Source organism: Diadema antillarum, unplaced genomic scaffold, assembly GCF_040938485.1.
Source record: "Diadema antillarum isolate AM-2024a unplaced genomic scaffold, OU_Dant_1.0 seq00000562_RagTag, whole genome shotgun sequence".
Taxonomy (NCBI): Eukaryota; Metazoa; Echinodermata; class Echinoidea; order Diadematoida; family Diadematidae; genus Diadema; species Diadema antillarum.
In genome coordinates this window covers 1,088,039-1,113,104 of record NW_027271501.1, presented here as the reverse complement: position 1 = coordinate 1,113,104, position 25,066 = coordinate 1,088,039, and the positions used below count along the sequence as shown (strand labels likewise).

Sequence of the window (25,066 nt, the reverse complement as noted above, 5' to 3'; positions counted from 1 at the left end):
TACTATAGTTGTTAATAATTGTTTGATGTTTAGATGTATGCTACGATTTCTATTTGCAGAAAACGTACAGGGCATACATCCCCCAAACGTGCGCTAAACGTTCGCGAGAATGTCTCAAAAGGTACGCGAACAGTTTGCGATTACGTCGTAAAATGATCGGAAAAACTTCGCAGATTTTGCGTAACATACGCGAGACATTCTCAGAAGCTTCGGAGTCTGTTTGGGGTTTCACGAACATTTTGCGAACATCGCGCGTGTCTTGCGAAGGTCTTGCGCATATGACGAAGCTTTAAAGACACTTTCGAGAACAATTCACGAGCAAATCCGGACTAAGTGTGCGGAAAAGGTTCGCGAAAAATTTCAAACTTTTTTGAAATTCTCGCCGAAGTAAAAACGACATTCGCGAACAATTGACGACGCTTCCGAACCCTCACGTTTGTTTGGCGATCTTTTGCAGACTAAAATGCGAATGCTGGATTTTGCCATTCGCGTCATTCGCAAATCGTTCGCGTGCTCCGTGAAATCCCACCCTTAGCGTTGCCGTGCGAGACCCGTATTCACTTCCATAACAGATGCACGTTTTACGTGCAAAGTCTATGCTTATGCAGTGGTCGCCCAAGTAAAGAACACGAACACTCCATACATGGCTTTATAAATCTGAGCCTGGGAGCCAAATTAAGATAGTTGTATTTTGGGGAATGGATGAAATTTGTGTCATTTTAATCCGTCTTCCTCACTATGTGTCTAAAACTAAGCAGTATGGCTACATCTTTTAATATTTGACTGTAATCACGCGCCATTACTTTTTTCGTCGCGCAAGTCCCGCGGAGCCCACAGTGCTGTGATTCCAACACCCAGTGCTGGTGATCGATAATTTTGATCGGTATCGCCTCGTTAATCTGACCGTCGGTGTTGGAGCTCGATTTAACGCTGTTATTTGGGAGCTAGCACTAGCACTAGCCCTAGCACTAGCACCGAACTTGAAATCACCCAATGTATGTAGAAGAAAAAAAGAATGATCTATGACAATGATAGTTATGTGATAAAATTGGACCCTCCACCTCAAAAAAAAAAAAAAGGGAAAAAATAAGTATAGAATAATAGGACTTTTTGTGTATTAAGAGAAGTGCCTACTTGATTTCCTCACCAAATAAGAACACTCACCCACATACACACACTATATGCACCCTATATTTAATCAGAAATAGCTATGTTATGTCTGATTGATATCATATCCAACTTGGATTCCTATCACAGAATGCGAGGGTCGTCTGAGAGAGATTTGTAATGACCTCCTCGGACCATTCTACAGGGGAGACCAGGAGGATGACCACTGGCAGACCAGTGTGCTGGTGAGTGAATGATGGTGATGATGATGATGGTGGTGGTGATGGTGGTGGCGCTGGCGCTGGCGCTGGCGGTGGCGGTGGCGGTGATGGTGATGGTGATGATGATGGGGATAGTGATGGTGGTGGTGATGGTGGTGATGGTGATGGTGTTGGCAAGGCGATGGCGATGGTGATGGTGATGGCGGTGGTGGTGATGGTGATGATGGTGATTGTGATGGTGATGATGATGATGATGATGAAGATGATGGTGGTGATGATGATGATGATGGTGATGATGATGATGATGAAGATGATGATATTGTTGATGGTGGTGATGATCATGATAATGAAGATGATAGTGGTGATGATGGTGATGGTGGCGATGACAATACTGCTGCTGATGATGATGATGGTGATGATGATGGGGATGTAAATGATGGTGGTGATATGGTGATGATGATAGTGGGGATGATTGTGATGGTGATGATGGGGATGCAAATGATGGTGGTGATGATGATGATGATGATGATAATGATGATAATGATGTTGGTGGTTACGTGTGATGATGAGGGGATAATGATAGTGATGATATTGATGTTATGTGATGCTGATGAAGTTTGTAATGATGATTATAGTAGTGTTGATGTTGGTAATGTTGCACAACGATTGTAATGATGTTGATATGAATCATGTGTGATGATGGTAATGCTCAAGATTATGATTATAATCAATCTTTAAATTAAGATGCACTTTTAGAATCCCATGGCCTAGCTGACCAGTCAGATTAGTCACCAAACATTTATTCTGTCCTCCTCCCACTCAGGGCATCTCCAAGAGAGGGCTGCTAAGAGACATCTTACCTTTCATCGGGACCAACCTCAAACTCCAGCGCCTCTACACAGAGTATGAGGAGCAGCTTAACATGGTTCCTAGGTGATACCGTCAAGTCTGGATGAATTCATCTCTTCTTCTTTTTTTGTATGATACCCCCTTTTCCTCTTTTTTTTTCTGTTTTTTCTGTTTTGTTTTTTTAAAATCTTTTGATAGACAGAAAAGCTGTGTTGATATTTCAGGTTTCAGAGCTCAGATCCGCAAAGCTAATGCAGTTTAATATGCAATGCTTTGAAACTTGGAGCTTGGAACGGATAAAGACACTGAAGATGTTGATGGCAAGGCCATACATAAGCAAATTTGTCCAACACTACGAAGTTTGCTGCAGGCAACGGGGGCAGTTGCCAGGTGTGGCATGGCTGGTGGTGTGAGGAGATGTGCATGATGTCATGCTACATCATGAGGATTAGAACGGGATCCAGGAGGGGGTCAGATGTAACGAAGGGCGTTACTCCACCCCCCTGGCAAAGCCAATGTGATTAAGGAGAAGATACTTAAAGTTTCTTTTATCTTCATACAGAGAGTGAAATTGTTTCACACAACTAAGAGTTTGACAAACTTACATCAAAGGGAGACACGCTCACACTTAACCCTTTGAGGACGGACTGATTTTGCTACAACACACATTTTCCATAGACTCCTGCCCGAGTATACTCTGGACTCGTCCTCAACGGGTTAATCAAAATATTCATAACAAGTGTAATGTAAGCCAGAGCTTCTGTGGAATGAACATCAATCAAGAGGTCAGCAATACGAAGGCATGGGTGAAACATGTAAACACAAGTAGCGCAGTTAAACTTTGCACGGCACAAGAGTCTCAGCAAGCCATGCATGCACAGCAAACACACAGCGTGCATCTTGTGAATAAATTATGCAAATTACATGATTCATGAAGGCTGTTGGTGGGCGTGTCTCCTGGACTGCAGGTGTGGATGTATATATACATATACAATTCTATTTTCTATGTACTGTGTGTGGATTGTTTAGACACTACACCCCAGTGGTAACTCGAGTTGTGGTTACTCACACAGTGGGTGTATTCAGGGATTCTACAGTCAACCTCAGAATGATGTCACTCAAATAGCGCCCTCGTGAAGGCATTTTAAAGTTGTACATTCAAAGTTGTACATTTACACTTTCAGGGGTGACTATCTGGTATATATATCATATGGTGCATTGATATAAGTAGTGTCTTCAGAACTTACTATATGCACCCAGCCAAATCTTTTCCTCTATGAAAATGGTGAAACATATCTCTGCTGCTTTTATACCAGTTTTGACATACGTACATAACATTGATACCTATGAGATAGCGGAATGTATCGACACATCTGTGAACTCTACTCATAGAGTCAATTTGATGTACCCAATTCACATTTGTCTCTAAGTTGAGGAGACAATTAGTGGAGAGGTTTGTCTTCTGGGACGATTTTTGTATAATTAGTTTACCAATCAATGGCCTGCATATGAACACATTCCAGGCTAGCCCACAAAATGTTGGCCCGTCTTGGGTCATGGAAGTCAATCATATCAACTCTGGTCTTAACATTGACACAGCAGACACGGAAAACGGTTCTTGTCTCCATAATTTACTGCACACGGGCACGCTAGATGTGTTTTTCTCCTGGAGTCTCAGAATTGTGCCGTAAGTTCATCGCAGATTGAGGAGGCTCTAGCTTTGAATGTTCATACAAAGAAAGTAGAGGAGAAAACATGTTACTTTTCACAGAGTTTCTTGTAGACTAATCTTTCAGTTGAAGAGAATGTGTTCATAATATGAGCATCTGTTCACAGAGTTTCAATTTTCCATCATAAATTCCTCCACTGCTTACTCTCCAGGAATTCCTCTCACTGTTCACATTTTTGGACATAGCAAAGAGTGCTTGAAATCATCTTTTCCATGCACCCTCAGGTATAATTTTCAGCAAAAGGAAATGGTGTGAGTATAAACATCTGGTTAACTCACAGAATGTCATGATTGGCCATGTTATGGGCTTTGATAGTGAATCAATTGACTTTGATCTTGGCACATTGATTATATCAGTTTTGTTCGTTACTCTCAGAATATATAATGGGTTATAACATGCCAGATGATATTTTAGCTAACAATCATGTATTGCCATGACTTTGATGTGCCCAGTCATTTCAGCATCCGTCACATACGATGGATTAACTGACCTCACTTCTTCTTCTTCTTCTGATTAAGTCTGCCTCCTTCAATAGACTGAAGATTCTTGCAGACTGGAAGAATCGAGCTCAAAAATTTCTGGTCCTTTCTGAAAGGTTACAGGTTCAATCTTGTCTAGCTCTTCAAACCACTCAATCTACATCTCTAGTGGCTTAGAACATGAGGGCTCTGAATATCTCTATCATCTGAATAGTTTTTAACCCGTTGAGGACGGGCTGATTTTGCTACAACATGCATTTCCCATAGACACCTGTCCGAGTATACTCGGGACTCGTCCGCAAGGGGTTAAGCTTGGTAACTTGTGTAACTTGTCAATGTTATAGGGTCTTTGGCTGGACCTAAAGCTCTTGATGTGATCATGAGTTCCAAATTTAAGTGCTGTGGATGATACACATAGCTGTTATTCAAAACTAGAATGGTATATCTTTCAGTTTTGCTGTGTCAACTAATTTCAATCATTTGATTGATTTGATATCAGTGTACAGAGGACCTCACTAAAAGTCATAGATTTACTTCCCGTTTGTTTTCTGGGGACTTTCATATTATTTCTATGTTTTATTTTGTTTTGTTTTTTCTTGCCAAAAGTCAGGAAACCAGTGTCCGGTAACAGTGGATGTCATAAACTGTGTGAGAGGAAATTTGTTTTTCTTCTACGAGAATCATTTGAATCTGATTGAATCACTGCAGCAAGTGGTTAAAAATTTTTATTTTTTTAAAGACCATTTAGATGTCCTTCAAACAGAAATAAAGAAAACAGAAAAATATGCTGCTCTCCAAATAACCAAAATATATAAAGGGTAGCATTTTTCAAAGGCTGTTTCCAGAATATTGAAATCATATGCCTTCCAACAAAAGAGTTTTGCTTAATTTGTAAATTAGACAAGATTAGTTTGCATTGATTGTGTCTCAACATGAAATGCCATCTTTTTTTTTACTATAGAAGTATTAAAAATGAAGGAAGCTCAGGAGGTCCGACAGGATTCCATGTCTCCCAGTCTTGATTGAGACTAACCTATGGGTAGGGGTGGTATATGTCGCAGTAAGTATAATATCTGCCAATGGCTGAGGTACCCACAGGGCTCTATGGTGGCAGAGGTGTTAGCCTTGTTTAAGACTGGCAGATGCAAGTGCTCTCTAGAAAGTATATTGATGGGAAAAACTTAATTCTCGAAGCCAGGCAGAGCAAGAACAAAAGTGGAAGACAGCATTAGACTAAGATTACCATTCAAAGGCCACAAACAAACCAAAAAGATGAGAAAGAAAATAAATCAAGAAAAGAAGGATTATCATGTTGAAGGAAGAGCAGAGAAAGATGGGAGGAGGTGGATGAGAATAGGATAAGTGACAAAGGTTGTCATGGCAACAACATCATGAGCAGTCTCGGTCTAGTCAGTTTGAGCAATTATAAGTATTTCTTATATTGTAACAGATGTTATCCCAATTAACCAGGAATAAAGGGTGCAATGTGAAGTTATTTAGAAGTGGAAGTATTGATGGGGTCAGGTGTTGGAGGTCAAATGAACAAAATGCCAAAGCTTTACTTTAAAAAAAACAACATGGTACATGTATTACCATGGTAATCAAGCCATCTGATTTCACTTGATGGGAAATTGTAGTAAACATGGTAAAATCCTAAGCACCAACAATAGTTTTCACACACTGGTTTGACAACCAAATTTTGAATGAACAAGTTTATGGGTTTTTTTTAGTTTTACATTTTGGGTTGGAGATTGTCTGCTTCTCTGGTTATCAGACCTTACGTCTAGCATGTGGCAGAAAAGAAATGAAAGTACATCCCTCTCAGAAGTTGGGGAAAATGTCTCCTGTTCTTCTAAGACACTACATCAGAACATCTTCTCTGTGACTCTTGTGGTAGGGATGAAATAATTATTTATGATGGACCGATATCACCAGCTCACATGCTCAAGGTACCATCATGTTGCTCAGGTCAGAACAGGGAGTGAGGATATATTCACAAAATGAACTAAGTGACAATATTTGAATTCATCTGAAATTCATGTTGTAATGTTTTACCCGGATGTGGACATAAAAGCATTGAGATAATATTTTAGAAGGTGGCATTATCAGCTTCATGACAGGGACGTGTTCAGTCTATGTCTTGTTTCAGTATGAGTATGGAATGTCAATATCTTTTTCCGAGAATGAAATGCCCATCATTAGAAATAAGATGTTGATGAAATGAAATGTCAATGAAATGTTTCTTTCAAGCAACACGAATATTGTACACATCCTGAAAATGTATAGTGTAATGGTGTGTTTGTTTTATTTCAAGTTCAGGTTGAGAGTCACTGGTAGGGAAATCATTTTTAATGCCCCAAAGATTTGAGGCAGAAGATTTGTACGTCTGGCTTTGATACAACTTGGAAAGTAAAAGGAAAGGTACACAGGGGGAGGATGGATCAGAAATTCAGGGATTTTGCTTCCCTCATGACTTACGGATGAAATTAATGGTTTTTTGTTTTTTGTTTTGTTTTTTCATGATGATCATGAAAACTCAAATACGGCCTCCAAGGGGTACAAAATGAATTGTGCATTCACAAATTTATTTGCTATGATAGAGAGATACTTTGTATGTAGGGCAGGCACTTCTTGGTCAATTTGCATGTACTGTAAAAGTGGATATTTTCGCTGGAGTAATTTTTTGCGCACTGCCAAGTAAGATGAATTTCACTTGTTTTTAATTCTGCGGAATCAAGACATTGCATAGTGGCACATATAACAAGTAAAAATATTTGCATGCTTTTATTTTTGTGTTAGTTTCTGGTTGCGCGAAATGCACAAAAAATTTCCACACTGAAAATGTCCACTTCTACAGTATAATGAAAAATGTCACTGGCAAAAATCTGTAATGCACATGTATAGTTTGTTTGTTTTTCTTACTGCCAAAGTATGCTTTGAAAAAGCACCAATCTTCTTACCAACTCCAGTATTTGTGACTGCTTTTTGATGTTGATTCATGTAAATCAATCAAGATGTTGGCCAGACAAAGCTTACATTTTGTTTCTTTTTTTGTTTCTTTTTTTTTTTTGGTCTAGTCACAATTTGAAATACATTTTTCCACCGTTGTATGTGTACATAGTTTTGTAAAATAAACAAGCCAAAAGGCACAGCAGTCGATGCCTGTGTATGTTTTCTGTTGCATAACCATGCAAGAGGAAGAAGTTGTGAGAGAGAAATGTTAGGTAGCCTTGCTTTAAAGGGATTGTATAGTTTTGGTTGAGACCTAATTTCAGGTTTCTCACATTTTTTTGATGAGATAATGAGAAACCTCGTATGAAATATGAAAGAGCATGTAATTCCATGAGGAATTCAATGTTTATTTGATGAAAATTGGTTTTGAAATGGCTGAGATATCCAAAACAGAGCAATTCTAATAAAGTGTGGGACCCACATTTTATTACAATCGCTTTGTTTTACTTTGTTTATTGATGTTTCAGTCATTCCAAACCCGATTTTCATCAAATAGACTTTGAATTCCTCTTAAAATGGTATGCTCTGTACTATTTCATAAGTGTTTTCTTGGTATCTCGCAAAAACTTAAAAGCCCAATTTTCATCTCCACCAATACTGTACCATCGCTTTAAAGGGACCATAATGTATATACATAGGAAAATGAGAGTCAATTTGTTACACTTGTTTGCATAATATCTCTGCACTGGAAGTTACTGAAATATGGCCACATCAATATTCTTTTTTTCTTGGTTGTAAAATAAGTTTATTGCGTCCATACTATTACATTTTGTTATCGTTATGGTTTGTCGTTGGACAAACAATACACAGCACAGAAAAACGCTACTGGGCATTCATAAAAATAAGTTAGTCATGTTACGTAAATATGTCTACGTCATATCTCCATTTTTGCAAAGTACCGTAATTTACACATTGCAAACACTTAACATAAAAGCGACAGGAATACACCCTCAGGAATGTTCCACCTTACTTTCTCTGTTATTTGCAACATATAAGTATGCATAGTACTTAAAAATGTAAGCTATAATATTTGCAGAGAAAACATGAAAGGTATATCACATCAGAATGAAAGTAATATATTATTTGTCTCTGCTCCTCGTAAAACTCTAAAATAATTTATTTGTGTACACTCTATCCCTTTATCTCCACCTAACGAATCTAGAGAAGAGTTTATAACTAATATCAGTTGAAGACTATGCACCCAAAATATATCATGATATTGTAAAAAAAAAAATAGATTTAATGCAGCTGTCTTAGATATCAAAAGGGGAACAGGATTGGGTTTTCACAATTTTGGCACAAAAATACATGTACAATGTTTCGGAATTATTTTCTCATATATCTTGCTAAAGACCTCCAGAAACAAAACAAAGTAAAATCAATTATCATCATCTCGTAACACAATAAGATATCCAGATAGAAACAAGCGACCAATTCCGGTGCATCTGTGAAAACTCCCCCCACCCCCAATACCAACAGCAATTTTAGACCAGAAATGATGTAGGTAGCCCGCATTTCAACCCTTCCATCTTGTAGCAAAAGTTTGCCGTAAACATAGAATTTGATGTGGAAATAGTGTTAGTTGAACTTTTCAACAAACATGCTAGCGGGACCTAACTAGATCAATGTTTAGAAACATCAGTCTTAGATATTTGAGTGTTTAAAATGCAATGCCATGCCATGACAACTAGGGTAAATCTGTTTAAAAAAAAAAAACAGAGTGGTACAGGTTTCATGAAAATAAGATCTAAAATAGCAAAGTATAGGCTGCCGAAGTTTTTGCTTTCACAAAGCTGTGCTACAGCTCATATCAGTAACTATAACAATATATGCAAATTAGATGATGTTATTATGTAATGGCCTCACAAGACTCCAGTTAAAGGGATGGTTTAGTTTTGGTTGAGATGGAAATTCTGGTTTCAACTTTTTTTTGTGAGATGATTAGAAAGCTCTTAAATTGCATGAACACGATTCCAAAATGAATTAAAAGTTTATTTGATGAAATTCGGGTTTGAAATGGCTGAGATATCCAAACATTAGCAAAACAAAGTGGTCCTAATAAAAGGTGGGCCTCACCTATTAGTAGGACGGCTTTGTTGTAGATTTAGTCAAATAAACATTAAATTTTTAGAATCGTATGCGCATTAATATTTCATATAAGTTGTTTCTAATTATCTCGCAAAAAAGTGAAAATCTGAATTTTCATCTCAACCAAAGCCATAATATTCCTCTAACATTTACACAAATCTTCAATGCCTTTCCTATTTTTAAAATGAAATAAGAAAAATGACAAAAAATGGAATTTATATAGTACTCAATATGGGCTATAATAAGCACACTGATGCAAAACAGAAAAGTTGAATTAAATATAAAAAAGAGGAAATATTTTACATATTCTTTGCATAGCATTCTAGGCTTGTGGTATAACTTTTCAACACCCAGCAATGTTGTCAAGGGAAAGGATTGTAGTTATTGAATAATGAAACACATTTTGATGAATTTATATGGTGTGGTTCTGACCTTATGGGTAAAACTTTAACATTTTATGTCTTTCACTTTTTGTGCGATTCCGAAGAAACTTTTACCTTTCTACTTGCTTTGTTTTTCTCAACTTTTGCACCTCCACGCATGCAATGCAAGATAAAATGGTCTGTTCAGTTCAGAAACTATGATTATGTTTTGTTTGTCACTTGCATTAGAATTCTTGGCTGCCCTGAGCAGAGCCTAATGTTGTTTTACAAACTTAAATGCCATGCAATTGGTTGTGATACCAACACAGACAACACAGAGAATAATATGCAGCATATCAATACAACAATAAATGTGAACAGTTAGCATATAAATACTCTGATCGATACGCAACTCTCAAAGCAATACATGTACTTAAAATTCCATCTTCTTTCATTTTCTACTCTATCTTTCTTAGAAAACTCAATGATTTTTAGCTGTATTTTTTGAAAACATTCTGTCATTTCCCTCTCACACACACACACACACACACACACACACACACACACACATACACACTTACACACATGCTCTTTCTATCACGATTGGTTGATCAAATCTACGTCCTCATTTTCAGTCACATTTTCCTCTGTTTCTTGTACTCGTTCGATTTTTCATGTTCCCGTTCTATTTCTTCTCGTATTAATTGTACTGCTTATTGATACATTAACACAACGTACATTAGGAAGCACACGATTCTCCACACTCTTCAGATGGTCTAAGGGGTAAGCATGTCTTTCCTCTTAGCCTCGTCACTCAGTATACCGCCATCAACGTCTCGTGGTGAGTACACCTCGAAGGAACTTTCGTCGTCAAGGCAACACGCGCCAAGGTTCACCGTGCCGAGATCGACTTTCGCCTCTCCCATGTCACCAAGCGAGCATCTGATTGTTGGGGGAAAGAAGGGAAAATGGTGATAAATAGAGAGAATAGCCGAATTCATCCATGTCCATATCAAATATGAATTATCATCAAGCACAACGTGCAAGATTAAGTACTACCATTTCGAACGGTATATATATACTTTCTACACTTTTGACGAGTACAAGTATCAAATAAAGGTCCTTGCTACAATATTAATCACATTTTGTGTCATGTCAACATTTCATGCTGTGATACTGGATGATTTCTTTTTTTGTATTTCATCGCTTCAAAGTGAAAGAAATTCAGATACAATTTCGGTCGAATTGCAATATCACTAGAATAATAATATGGAAATTTCACTGACTATAAAAGAAGACGTTTTGGGTTCATAAATCTCCGGTGATCCGTAAATGCTTTTAAAAAAATCACTAAAACTAAAAACTACCCATTCAAAACGAACATGTTTAGGAACCTACTTGAAACCGTGTGTACATGAAGTATCGTGACATATTAACAACAGAAACTAAGCAGATGTCAGTTTGAAAAAAAAAACACAACAGCACACAAACGGATGAAGAAACAAACAAATATAAAATCTTACTGCATACCTTTCAGTGGGCGGCTGAAGAGAGACAGCGCCGACCGAAGACTGGGCAGGTTGGTGGGGCGGCATCCCCGACCAGGTTACGATTGGTGCGGTGTGAACCACCGGATGCGACGGGGCTTGTATCACCATCAGCTTTCTATAGATACATTTCGGAAAGAATCCAGTTATCAAATAACTGTGAGATACGGACTGACATCATCTACCAATCCATCTACTACACAAGTAATGATGCAGACAATGTAAAGAATAAAGAGTGACATATGTATACATTTATTTTATTTTTTACCCACGCTTCATCCAAATTCGCTTCAAATTCTTTTTGTGATGTGGTCTTACCACTCTAAAAAAAGACAACCAAAAAAAAAAAAACCGTTAATCGCGTTTGCACGCCAGTGTATGAAAAAAGTAAATAATGTCATCGAAATTTTCATTCGTGAGGAGTTAACATCGATACAACTGACTAAATTTGTAATCATGCTACTTTCAAGCTATTGGCAATAAAATTGAATAGTAAACCTAGGACTAGAAGGCTGCGTAATTTGGGCGGTAAGAGTGGGGTTCAGAAGAAAGGGATAGTACTGCGATGGGACCTCTGGACTTACACCTTTTGCCGACCTTTGGTTAGAACCAGCACCAGAATGATGACTGACGTCACAGCCATGAAACAAACCACGATGACTATGATGATAATGACTGTGTTCTGGGCGTGGCTGGCTCCCGAATCTAGCGGATCTTGAAAGGATCAGGATGGTGATATGATTATTTTGTTTGGTGATGATGATGATGATGATGATGAAGATGGTGATGACAAAAATGATTAAGATTGTCCTTATGATCGCTATTACCATTATTATGATAATTTATATTTTCATTGTCATCGTCAGTTAATATGATTAATGACATCAATATTACAGCGTCGTCGCATTTCTACTCCTACTGGTGCTACCATTATCGAAGCTGCATGCTCTGTGGAAATTATTCAAAACCAGATAATATATGGGAAACCACGTATCCTGAGAGCTCTTGCATTTCTTCTCTTCTCTTTATGAAATATCTCCGTCATTTTCTGAAATCTGGAAGACATGTATTCTTAAATCCCTTATGACATATGCAACGACAACAAAATCATGTAGGTATCGTTTCGTTTCAACGGCAACAAATAACGCCCTCTCGATGTCAGCACCGCCAAGAAACACAACTAATGCGTTCATTACAAGAAAAAAAAATACATGCACCACTAGAATTCTAAGACATTTCTATGCAATGCTCAAGAAAATGAAGGGCTTTATGATTATCTACATACACAGTCATATATCTACAAGTTTAACATGTTTAAATCGATAGTTAGAGTACTTTTTTATGCATCCAGCTGTAATCTTTATCAAACTTACCGGCGGTAGGGGTGACGCCTAGCAACCCGTTTGCATCTTTACACTTGGTCGGCCCTGTATCCAGGCAACCGTCTCCTTTACACTGGGACTCCTCGCAGGGCTGTTCCTCTGAAAGATATTTGTTTGACATGTCATTAATGTTTTGCTGCTGTCTGTGACTTGAATCACACAGCTATGTTCAAAAGATGTCCTAAAAGAAATGCCTTGTGTGTTTTCTTTTTCACTTTCCTTCTTACGAAATGGTTGAACTTCTGTTTTCACTGAGCAAGCTTTGCTAATAATCATCTTCTTCGTTGCCATCGTTACGAGTTACAAAGAGGAGATCTGATTGGAACGATAGAATGGCTAAATGGCTTGAGGATTTAAGTCTCACCTTGGCATGTGAAATCATTTGTACATCCAGTAAGCCCCTCTGAAGACTGGGATCCCCGGAACATGAAGTCAGTTGATGATGGCGATGACGATGTCGATGATGATGGCATTGAAATGTTACTAGGATGAAGAGTCACACAAAAGTATTCCATGTCTGCGCATGTCAAGTCGGTCAACTTCATGTCCTTGACATTGACATTTCTCAAGGTTATTTGATGGCTTGCTGACACGACCTCCGACCACGCGTTCGTCACGTGAATAGTAGTTTCGGCCGCTCGCCGCCCGGTCCTGCTCTCATCCCCACTGAAGAACGTAGTCATTGTCCACGTGACCTGGCTGAATGGATGGGACCGGAGGACTTGACGGAGGTCGGTCGACGACGGAGCCGTAGTCAGCTTGAGGTCAAAGGTTACATTCTGTTGTCGTTGCGAACTTAAAGAGATGAGGTTCCTTTGGAGACGAGGCGTTGTGGTGGAGACTGAAATAATTCCTGTTGGATGATCAAGATCTAGATGTGAATATGATGACGGCATTTTCCCTTTATTAACGGACGTCGATATTCAGATATCAAGTTAAACAGCAAAAACGAGGGAGGCTACTTCAAGCCAAAACGTACGAATATGTACTAGAGTTTACGTAAGATCATATCATCTGGGCCCAAGCTGTTTCAATAACATGGAAATATATCGAGCCAAACAATGAACCCAAAACAGATTCAGATCTGATCTAGTTGGGAAGGATACCATAGACATTCAAGATGTATACTAGAACGCGGCAAGTGGGTGCAAAATATAGTTCTCAAATGGCTTTATAGTGAAAAAGTTCCTCTCTTCTTAGGACTGACTGATCGCAAAATTGTCCCTCAGATCAGTTACATTGAACTTGGGATTGATTTAAGAGATTATAGTGAACCAACCCACTAGAAACAGTGATTCGTCAACATATAAGTGCAACAGTGAGAGTGGGCGATAGACTGGAGGAAAGAAAAGATAGATATTGGGATAGATATATTTGGTACAGCTAGATAAACAGCGAGAGAGGGAGGGAAAGGAAAGAGTGACAGAGAGATCCAGAGAGATATAGAAAGAGACATCTACCTATTTCACATCTGCTCCCCGTAGCAGACGTCGGACAGCTGCAAGAGAAGGAGCGCCATTCATCCTGACAGAAGCCTCCATTGAAGCAGGGGGAAGACGCGCAATCATCGAAATCTGGACAGCGTGTGTGCGAACAAAATGAGAGTCAGCGTGTTTGACTCTACCAAACAGTTCGACGATGAACAGTGTATCATATTTACAAGTCTGTGTCAATGAATTCATAGAAATAGATACTTAGATCGCCTAGAAGCATTTTGAATGTAAACATCACAAACAGAAGAAAAACATGACACAAAAGTACAATTGAGGCAGAATCCATTAGCTGGAAAAATACTTTCTTGTATTTGTTTTTATACAAATCAGAATGATTAATCTTAACCGAAAGCAGAGGAACGTCTAGAGTGCGCAAATTCAGTGTTATGACACTTCTTCAAGAGGCCGTGCAAAAGGACGTCGAGTGAAAAAAGAATATAGGCTTCCGCGTTTAGGTTTTTTTTTTTCAATCTTGTTGAAACTACATGTCGATGATTAATATTACTACTTATATCTCTCGGCTCATAAAAGCACCACGAGTGAATGAAGACTTTGATCGGAACAACGAGTTAATTCCATTTCCGTTTTAAAAGAGATATATGCGAGTTTAGATTATTCCTCCAAGATTATTTCTCTTCAGCAGCTGCTCAGGTTGCAAGTTAGGTATCATTAGAAAGGGTTTATTTTGTTCTATCTGATGATGGACTTAATTCATTTTTTTAAGGCTATAAACCCGTTTTGAAATCAAACCCTATCATGATAATGCAAAATTTCCCCATTATCAGTCAATGGGAATAAAGTATAGATCATGTGGCTAATTCTTTCCCGCTATTCCAATCGCAGCAAGTTAGAAATTCTGACACACTCAACACTCGGTTTAAAACTCACCCGCGGTGATAGTTGCATTGAAGCCATGTGACACGATGTTGCGATCGGTGAGGTAGATCATAAAGGCCGAGGAGCCGTTGAAGGTGATACTGGGAGGTACACCGGGAGAGACACGGGGACGAACCCCCAAACCGAGGACGTGAGTACTCCAGGGGTAGCTAGCGTTGTCTCCCGGGCCAAGGTCGAGAGTGTCTATAGGACGAAACCAGATAGCAAGGATCCATCGCATTTTAGGTTTACCAAGAAGCTTCTTTGGTTTACGTTGGTTTGGTGCATCGTTAGAATGTAGACATTAATCTACCTCCCAGAGACTTTATATTGGCGTCATCTGTTTGCATTATTGGCATCATCATCTTCCTACACCCTCTTTTCTCTTCGATTTGTCTGGTGCGCTTAAAGGAAATGGTATAGTTTGGTTGAGATAGGACGTCAAGTTTCCAACTTTTTTGTGAGATAATGGGAAACATGATATGAAATATGAAAGAGCATACAATCCTTAGAGGAATTTTGATGAAAACTGCAGTTTTGAAATGGCTGAGATATCCAAAAATTGAACAGGTCTTATTGAAAGGTGGGACCCAAATTATATTAGAACCACTTTGTTTTACTCGGTTTTTGATGTCTCAAATAGCGGCCATTTCAAAACCAATTTTCATCAAACAATGAACTGTTCATTCCTTTTAGAATTATATATATATATATATATATATATATATATATATATATATATATATATATGTATATATTTATATATATATAGTCGGATCATACACTTGTACGCTGCAAATATTGATATCTAAAATATTTCTGAATAGAATTGATATTGATGTGAATCAAACGTGACTTCTGACAGACATATTGTTTGAATTTGAACGTCCGTGTTATTAGGATAGGTATTTTCTAAGCATGATTTCATCAGAATGTGTTATGGAGCGTTATCGGTGTTACCTTTCATCCATTCAGTGCTGAAGGCGTTAAACGACACACCAATTTGGCGCGCTCCGTGCACCCGTATGATGTAGTAGCAGACGATGTTGTGATCCGACTGGTTCGGATAGCCAGGACTGGTTACCACGGTAACGGGATCATATACTTGTACGCTGCAAATATCTGCTACAGCTGTCGAAGATACAGGACAAAATATGATACAAAGTAGTGGTGAAAACGCTGAAGATGGCATCAGCTATTGGTGTAAAATGATAATGGTGTCTAAAATCATAAATCGAAACGAAGTTTTTGATGACGGTGATGTGACATAATGTTGCCGTCACGACACGTTCACTCTAACTTGCTGTACATTATAGACGTATCTTCAGAAAGAGCGGGAGCGGTGTCTGGCGCAACCATATTTTGCAACTACGCTCAGTCAATAGATTGGTCCTATAGTTTTAAGTCCTGATTGTAAAGAGAATGTGAAAAGGCACAGCCCAAGACGACATATTCTACTTCTTTGGGCTTAATGGGTAAAAGTTCTGTAAGGAAGTGACAGCAACAAATGCGGTGTATTTTGAATAGAATAAGAAAAACGTACTGGGGTACTGTAAATGACCTAGAAGGAGAAAACAATAGTTGCGATCGATTCATTTTGTCAAGCAGACCACCTCTCCCAATGCCGAGTGAAAATTCTGTTCCATTTAGTAGCGATGGGTCAAGGAAAGAGCACCCTTTATTGTAACCTTTTTTGATATTGACGTCTGGGTGTTAACGTGACACATGCAGCCAACAAAATGTATCAACAAACACTAGTGTGTGGGGCCAAGAGTCAAAGCTAGCAACAAGGAAAAGGTGTACTCTTTGGCTTATTCTCCCTCTGAGCAAACTCTGTCTTTAATTTAGAGAACACACGACCCTATACCTGGAGGTGTGAGGAACAAACGCTCCGCCAAACGAGAGGTGAATTTGCTTAAAACCGCAGAAACACGTTTCGCTCGTGTTCCGTCTTGTGACAACGCCACGTCAATAATGGAGAATTGAGTAGGGGTGTAAGTGCCTCAATACCCTCCCTGGTTCTCCTTTTGTTTCGTCATTGTTCCAACCTGCCCATTGTGTTCTCGGTCAGTTTGTTCCCCCTACCTCGATTCAAGGTAACTCAATTGACTGACCGGACTTCTACACCGGTACCCAAGACTACAGTAAGTAAGCAGAGCTCTAAATGCACTTTCAAATGCCATCCGCTTAGCAGGCGGCACTGTGCATCAAATTACATTGCCGAGAGAGAGCTAACAACGATTGACTTAAGTTCTCATTAAGTTCATTATTAGCCACAATTGATACGTTCAAAGCGAATTACTGGATATTCTTTGATTAACATATCATATTCTGTGTATCTATACAAAATCGGCCCCCTTCCAAAACGGGACGATAACAACGAGCGTTGTGCTTGCGTCATCTGATAATTTTTTGCTACCATACTTTTCGTGTTATTGTCGGAAACTGAGGCTGATGAGAGAAGGAACTCACGTTACAGAAAGAGGGAATGTTGAATAAAGAGGATCAAAATATTCTTGAACTTCATTTCCTTTTGACTGATGAGCTTATATTAGTAGGATATCATGTGTAACTTTGAGCAGTGCATTAAGAAAACCTCAAGTAAATAAGCTGATATTATTTTCAACCACGTCTGATTCAAACAACAATAATGGTTACTGTGAAGATAAAAGTGATTTGATAAACATGAATGACCTTTCTTGCAGGAAATAATTTTCTTATAACAGACCACTCACAAAAGTCCATCAATCAAAAACTATGTAACGCGAAAGGGGAAGAAATTATTAATACTGGGAAGAATGCAGACGACATACCGACATCTGTCACAAGAGGAGCTTCACAGTTGGTGCCATGGTAACCCGGTGAACACTCGCAGGTGTAGTAACCATAGCCATCATCCCGACACGGGGAGTCGTTCTGACAGGGGTTACTGGAACACTCTATACAGGGAAAGGAGCAACAATGGAATATGATTAGTCATACTGCGGGCGAGTGTTTGAGGTAGTGATTTTATTTGTGGTCGTGTTTGTGTTTGTGTTTACTTAATGGCATGTTCACATAAACATTGACTGAGATAGCTCGAAAGGTCCATGATACACAGATAGCTGGAACGAAAGTTGAAAGCCTGGATGTGACATAGAATACAGAAGATACGTACACACACAATCGTATACATACAAAAATACATACACATTACATAAATGTGACGCACATACATATGTACATTCTTACATCATTACATACACGTAAAAACACACACACACACGTAAATGCATGCATACATACACATAATACATATATTCACATACACGCATACATACACACATACAGTCATTGTTCGTTAGCCTGGAAAGTTGTGACTCATGCAAAGATGTGTTGCGATAGATCATTCAATATCAGGAACAACAAAAAGAGAAAATACATAAAATCGAGATAAAGTAGATCTACTAACAGAGCAGCTGTCTAGCGATAGGCTCCGTATAAGATGCATCTCACCAGTTTTCCACAAAACACAATCTGATCAGATTCTGACGCTGTTGGCTATTTGAGGACCTACACAGGGATTAGCAGATACGAAATGACACCAACACGAACTATTGAACGTGAATGGGAGAGCCGGGTCTTTAGATTAGGAGCAATGCAAATGATTTGATCTGATGGATGTGATCTGATTTGATCTGATATCATTTTTGATCTAAAGGGTTAGGTATTGTCCACTCTAAACTCCCTCCCAAGACGGATAGGAAAAGAGGAGAGGAGAGAAGACGGGAGCAAATTAATATTCGGACCAAAATCACAAAATTCCTTTACTTAGATTCCTGGACATGGGAAAACTGAGATACTTTCCTTTGACCGTTTTTATCAGTACATAATACTATATCAGAGCTACATATTGCTCTGTTGCTCGCTGAATGGTCGCCCATACGTCGAACACCTGATGCAACCATACAACAACAACAACAACAGCAGCAGCAGCAGCAATAACAACAACAACAACAACATCAACAACAACAACATCAACAACATCAACATCAACAACAACAACATCATCATCATCAACAACAACAACAACAACAACAACACAGTATCGTTTACAATCAGACTTCCCCACTCGACAATAAACGTAATACCTATACACGGTGCCGCGAAGACGCTGATACCAAGAGGTATCACGGTGATACCTCATTGTCTCTTCATAGCTTGCTTGCTGCCTTACGTCTTTTTCTTTTGATTGGGGACCCTTACAATTCTCAGTACAATGACTTAAGGAGAATCACCTCTTGAAACCGAGGTCATGCCTTCCTTTGTTGATCTATTTCCAAGGATCTTTCTCAGGAAAGAGAAGACCCAGACTCAGCTTCGCAATCATTTTTCATTGGCTAGTTATCTACCTGTTACCCGGGTGACGGTCAGAGAGAAGGGGAGGGGGGGGGGGCATTGACACCAGAACCGAGCGCTATATATCAGCGTATGATAAAAGGTATAGTGAGAGACTAATTAGTATACTTTTCCACCCACTGATTGAGACCGCAGTGAGAATGCGTGAGAAACAGACAGACAGGTACATGTAGATAGATGGATAGTATAGATAGATAGATAGATAGATAGATAGATAGATAGATAGATAGATAGATAGATAGATAGATAGATAGATACTAGTAGATGGAAGGTTACATACATAGTGATAGACATCATTAACAGCATATTTAGCGAAAAGGTAGAAACAGTAATTATACAGTGAAATAATAATCATTTTATATAACGATGATGATGATGATAATGATGATGATGATGATTATGGTGATGATGGTGATGATGATAATGATGATGATAATGATGATGATGGTGATGATGATGATGATGATGGTGGTGGTAATAATGATGGTGATAGTGATGATGATGATGATGATGATGATGATGTTGGTGGTGATGAAGATAATAGTGATAATGGTGATGATGGTGATAGTGGTGATGGTGATGATGGTGATGATGTTGATGATGATGATGGTGGTGGTGGTGGTGAAGATGATGATGATGATGATGATGATGGTGATGATGATGGTGACGATGGTGATGATGATAATGATGATGAAGATGATGATGATGATGGTGATGATGAAGATGGTAATGATGGTGATGATGTTGATGATGATGATGATGGTGGTGGTGGTGGTGGTGAAGATGATGATGATGGTGATGATGGTGATGATGATGGTGACGATGGTGATGATGATAATGATGATGATGTCCCTCGGATAGGACATAGAATGGAGGTCCCGTGTGAGAGAGTCACAGCTCATGCACGTAAAAGATCCCGCTTCATTCATTCATCGCAAAGAGCAGGGTGTCTAACCCGGTGAAGTGGTCCCACCCCACATCCAACTGGACCCCATGGAAGACCAGCTTAATGTAGCTGAATATGGGCTATCCAGCCATCTTCACGGAAAATGAACAACAACAACAACAACAACAACATGAAGGTGATGATGATGATGATGATGATGATGATGATGATGATGATGATGGTGATGGTGATGAAGATGGTGATGATGGTGATGATTGTGATGATGATGATAACAAACAGCATCTACATCGCGTCATTCATCTGTAGAACATTGAAAGGCGCCCGGCTCCCACAATGTGTCACACATCATTCACAAATTTGCTGGAAAAAATATATCTTCAGTTCAGATTTGAAGTTATCAGGGTTGCTACAATCCCGAAGTGTGAATAAAGATGCACAGACAGCTTGGACCCAAGAGAATTCAAGACGGAGAGAGTATGTGTGTGTGCGTGCGTGTATTTCAGATGTAAGAGAATACAGATATGCCATCTTAAGCTAAAATGAAGTGAATAAAAGATAAGAAGTTGCCCGTCACGCTTTCGTTGCTGAAATCCCTTTCTTTTCTCCGAATCTGGGACGAAGTAGGTAAGCACCTGTAAAAACGCCTACGTCGACACAACAAGTCTGGGGCCCTGCATGCTTAGTTATTATTCGCAGACGCATGAAGTCGGGCATTTAAATCTTTTGTACAACTCTTAATCCTTATCCGCGGTTGATTGACAGACCTCGTCTTTAAAGGCCAGCGAAACAGAAGATGGCATCGATATTTTCGGCGGAGAAATCTTCGAGGTCACTGTCTCTTTAAGTTGCATAATAACGCTCCGGGTAACAGTTCCCAGTGCACGTGAACGAAAGAAAAGGAGATCAACCAGCGGAGCAAAAATAAATCGCAACTATACTAGAGGCCATATATCGATGTAGATTTTAGATTTTATACTAGAGGCCCCCCTTCTCAAACTTGTATGTATGTTTGTGTTTGTAGGAGTGCAAGAAAGCTGTTGATAATGAAGCTTTAGAGGGTGCGTGCGAGTGACAGACAGACAGACACACAGAAAGACAGACAGAAATAAGGAGAACTTCTTCGAGAAAGTACTTCTGCTTGAACTGACTCGAGATAAATCGGGCTTAAAATGTTTTCCAGTGAAATCGTTTCATTTCTCCCACAGACTGACCCAAAACATTTGCCAAAGAAAGCTAAGAATTTTATGCTGGTGCCATGTGAACGTCAGTATTTGTTTGCCCGTTGAGGAATTTTTTTCAAAATAGCTTCTACTTGAACGAAGCAAAGATGAGACACCGGTATCGAAAAGAATTCTCTATAACTCAGCAGATGACGATCAACCTCAGTATTCCAAAAGACACACTTGTATAGGGCAAGCAATACTTCTATTCAAATCAAGTACTAGTAATTTTCCTTGGAGGAAGAATAGTTTCGCGAACATGGCGTGACCTACTCCCAAGCAGACCCATAATCCACATGACATCATAGTTACATTATGTTGGGTGCACTCTGCAAAGTGTTGTTTTCACACTGTGGCACACTGTTGACCACAGTGTGATCACCGAGGATCACAGTGTGATCACCGAGGGCCACAGTGTAATCACTAAGGACCACACTGTGATCACCGAAGAAATTCGAAGCATTATTTATGTATCTCGTTCTTCAAGATGAAATCGGCGCATTTACAAATGTTACAATATCCGTCAGTTCTATACAGGGGCTCGAGACATTGAGGTTAGCTGTGGCTTTTGACAGAGCAATTTAAACTCCATATAGCGCATGACAGAATAATGATAGTTTTGAAGGTATGCGCAGCTTAATCCATGATCACTGGCCTGTTTACACCGATTAAACATCGTATTGAAACTACACATCAATGTGTTATTTACAAATGGATTTTAAACGTACTCTCTTTTTTATGATTCTTCATTCTTAATTCGTTTTCATGCACTGTTTGCTGCTATGCGACATCCCGTGACTAGGTGAAACCAAAGACACTTACACTTGTTTCTCCTCGCTAGCACGAAATTATCTGTAACTAATGGATGCAAAGAAGATTAACATACTCTGACCAACACTATAGAGCGGAAATGACGTCCTTCGGTAAACTTTCCTCCAACGTTTGATGGACAGGCACTACGCTCTATGCACACAGCCGGAATCAAAGTTTTCCTCCTTCATTCGCTTCGCAATGTTTATATGATAACAAGTTATTAAACGGAACGAAAAATGTCGTTATCACTTATCCCGGTTATAGAGTTGTTCACTTCAGTTGTGTTTTATTTCAATCCAACAGAAAGGTGATACAAATACATAAATAATAATAAATAATAAATGATAAAAGTAAGTAATAAATCATATATGGGGTATATGAGTTTTCTTTAATCTATCTCCCTCTGTTCAACTGAAACTTCAAAGATCGCAACTACTGATTGTACAAAGAGAGATAAATTGAAGAAAACTCATACCCGATATCTTCACCCCTCATGCTTAACGACATTTTGCTATCAAATCATACTGTTAAAATGTGTAAGCAATGCAGATCTTGGCGACACTCAAAGACAATTTAGAAGCAACTAGGAGCTGAAGACGGGTATCAGATGAAAGCGGAATAAAGAAGAGAAGCGGAAGGATAAGAAAAAGAAGAGCAGACGAAGAAAAAAGGAGCTAGGAGGAGGAGGAGGAAGAAGAGGGAGGGAAGAGGATAAGAAGGATCAAAGGAGGGATGGAGTGGAGACAGAGATGGAAAGAGAGGATATGACGGAGGAGAAGAAGATGAAGAGAGGAAGAAGACAAAACAAAAGATAATGAGAAGAAGAGGAAGATAGAATGAAAGGGAGAAGGAGGATGTAAAGAGGAAAAGGAGAGGAATGAGGAGCGAAAATGATCGTTAATGTAGCGGAAAAAAATTAAGGGAGGAGGCTGAGAGGGGGATGTAGGGAGGAGATGGAGTAGGAGGAGAAGGTAAAGAAGGAGGAAGAGGAGGAGAAAAAGAAGATGAAGATGATGATGAAGAGAGAAGAAGAGGAAGAAGAAGATGATGAAAAGAAGAAAAAGAAGAACAAAAAAAGAAGAAGGAGAAGAAAAGAAGATGAAGAAGGAGACATTTGGACAATTAAGAATGAGGTTGAGAAAGGAAAGAAGAAGAGGCGGAGAAGAATTGCTGGAAGGAAGAGGAGAAGAAAATGAATAAAAAAGAAGAGAAAGAAAAGCAACGAAAAGAGGAAGGGGCGATGAGTGAACAGGGAAAGGTGGATGAGACGATTATACTTGAAGAGAATTCGCATTAATAGAAGTCTCCATTGCTCTTAACTGGAGTAAATCAAAACATAAGAACGAGCTGGTGGCTGGGAACGAGGTATTTTACTTTGCAGTCGGCATATACGACGATTCAATCAGAAACGGCCTCAGTGGGATAGTGAAGAAATAATGATCAAAACGACAAATGAGCATTTACGAAGCAGAATAGGATAACGATACGAAAGTCGAAGCCGCGACAACAAAGAACTTCAGAATGTCCTAACAGCGATCATTGACCTGCTAACTGCTTACCACTGGCGCTATATTTCCAACTATCTTAGTGAGATTGTTACTTAGTCTGCGACAGCACACATGGATTGTTAAATAGCCACAAGCATAATGTTAAGCTAGGCCCTAGTTTTGCCATGGTAAAACGATTTCTGTCTGCATTCGTACAACTGTACAACTTTAAAGTATGACGGACACTTCACTAAACAAATCAATGAATTAGTCACGTTGTCTTCAATGCGTCATATACGACAATATATATGCGATAAAAACAAGATATAATAACTCTGTGAATATACTCATACATGTACAAATCTAATAAGTGTGATCCAATTGCCGGTATAAACATATCAGAAAAGCTAAACGTACCGTTTAGAGCAAAGATGCAAGTCATCTGGTAAAATCCGAGAACAACCAAAACAAACTGCTTCAGATAATGTGCATCCATGATGAAAAGCAACAAACCCTTTGTCCGCTCTCCGCTATACGCAGAAGAAGATCGTGTCGTCTGCTTCCCTCGGCGCGACGAAGCGAAAATGAGCGCAAGATCTAAACATCGGCCTGCTGGCATCTTGCCCAGGTCCACCCCCCCCCCCCCCTTCTCTCTCTCTCTCTCTCTCTCTCTCTCTCTCTCTCTCTCTCTCTCCCTCTCTCCCTCCCTTTTCTTTTCTTGCTTTTTCATGGTCCAGCAAATGCAGCTCGAGTGGCCAAGTTTTAAAAGCCCCAAATCATTCGGACAAACACGTTTATAACTCACGTCCTTAGCGCGCTATTGTCCTCTCGTGAAAAAGACAACATCGATCACACGGTGTACGTAATACCTTTGTTGTCCTTACGATGATAAGGTTGATGTGTGTTTGTGTTTGATGTCTTGCTCTCTTTACATTTTGTACTCATTTTGCGCCTTAGATACGAAGACCTGACGAATACGACATGGTTTACACGGTGCGATGCTCATTAGCGGCTTCCACGTATTCTTGAATAGACGAATAATTAACTTATCAGTGCGTTTAAACATAGGCAAAGAACATCAAGCATCCAGTCTAA

The 25,066-nt window shown here is 39.2% G+C and overlaps 1 protein-coding gene across 1 annotated transcript in view; it reads left to right on the top strand.

Annotated features, from left to right (window-relative positions):
• LOC139735040 (protein HIRA-like) overlaps positions 1–2,403 on the top strand; it is a 31,160-nt gene extending 28,757 nt beyond the window's left edge. The window contains exons 26-27 of the mRNA XM_071645814.1: positions 1,258–1,352; positions 2,152–2,403. Of these exons, the coding sequence (XP_071501915.1) occupies positions 1,258–1,352; positions 2,152–2,265 (209 nt within the window). The 3' untranslated portion in view covers positions 2,266–2,403. The remainder of the gene's footprint in view (positions 1–1,257; positions 1,353–2,151) is intronic.
• Positions 2,404–25,066: the final 22,663 nt, after the last annotated feature.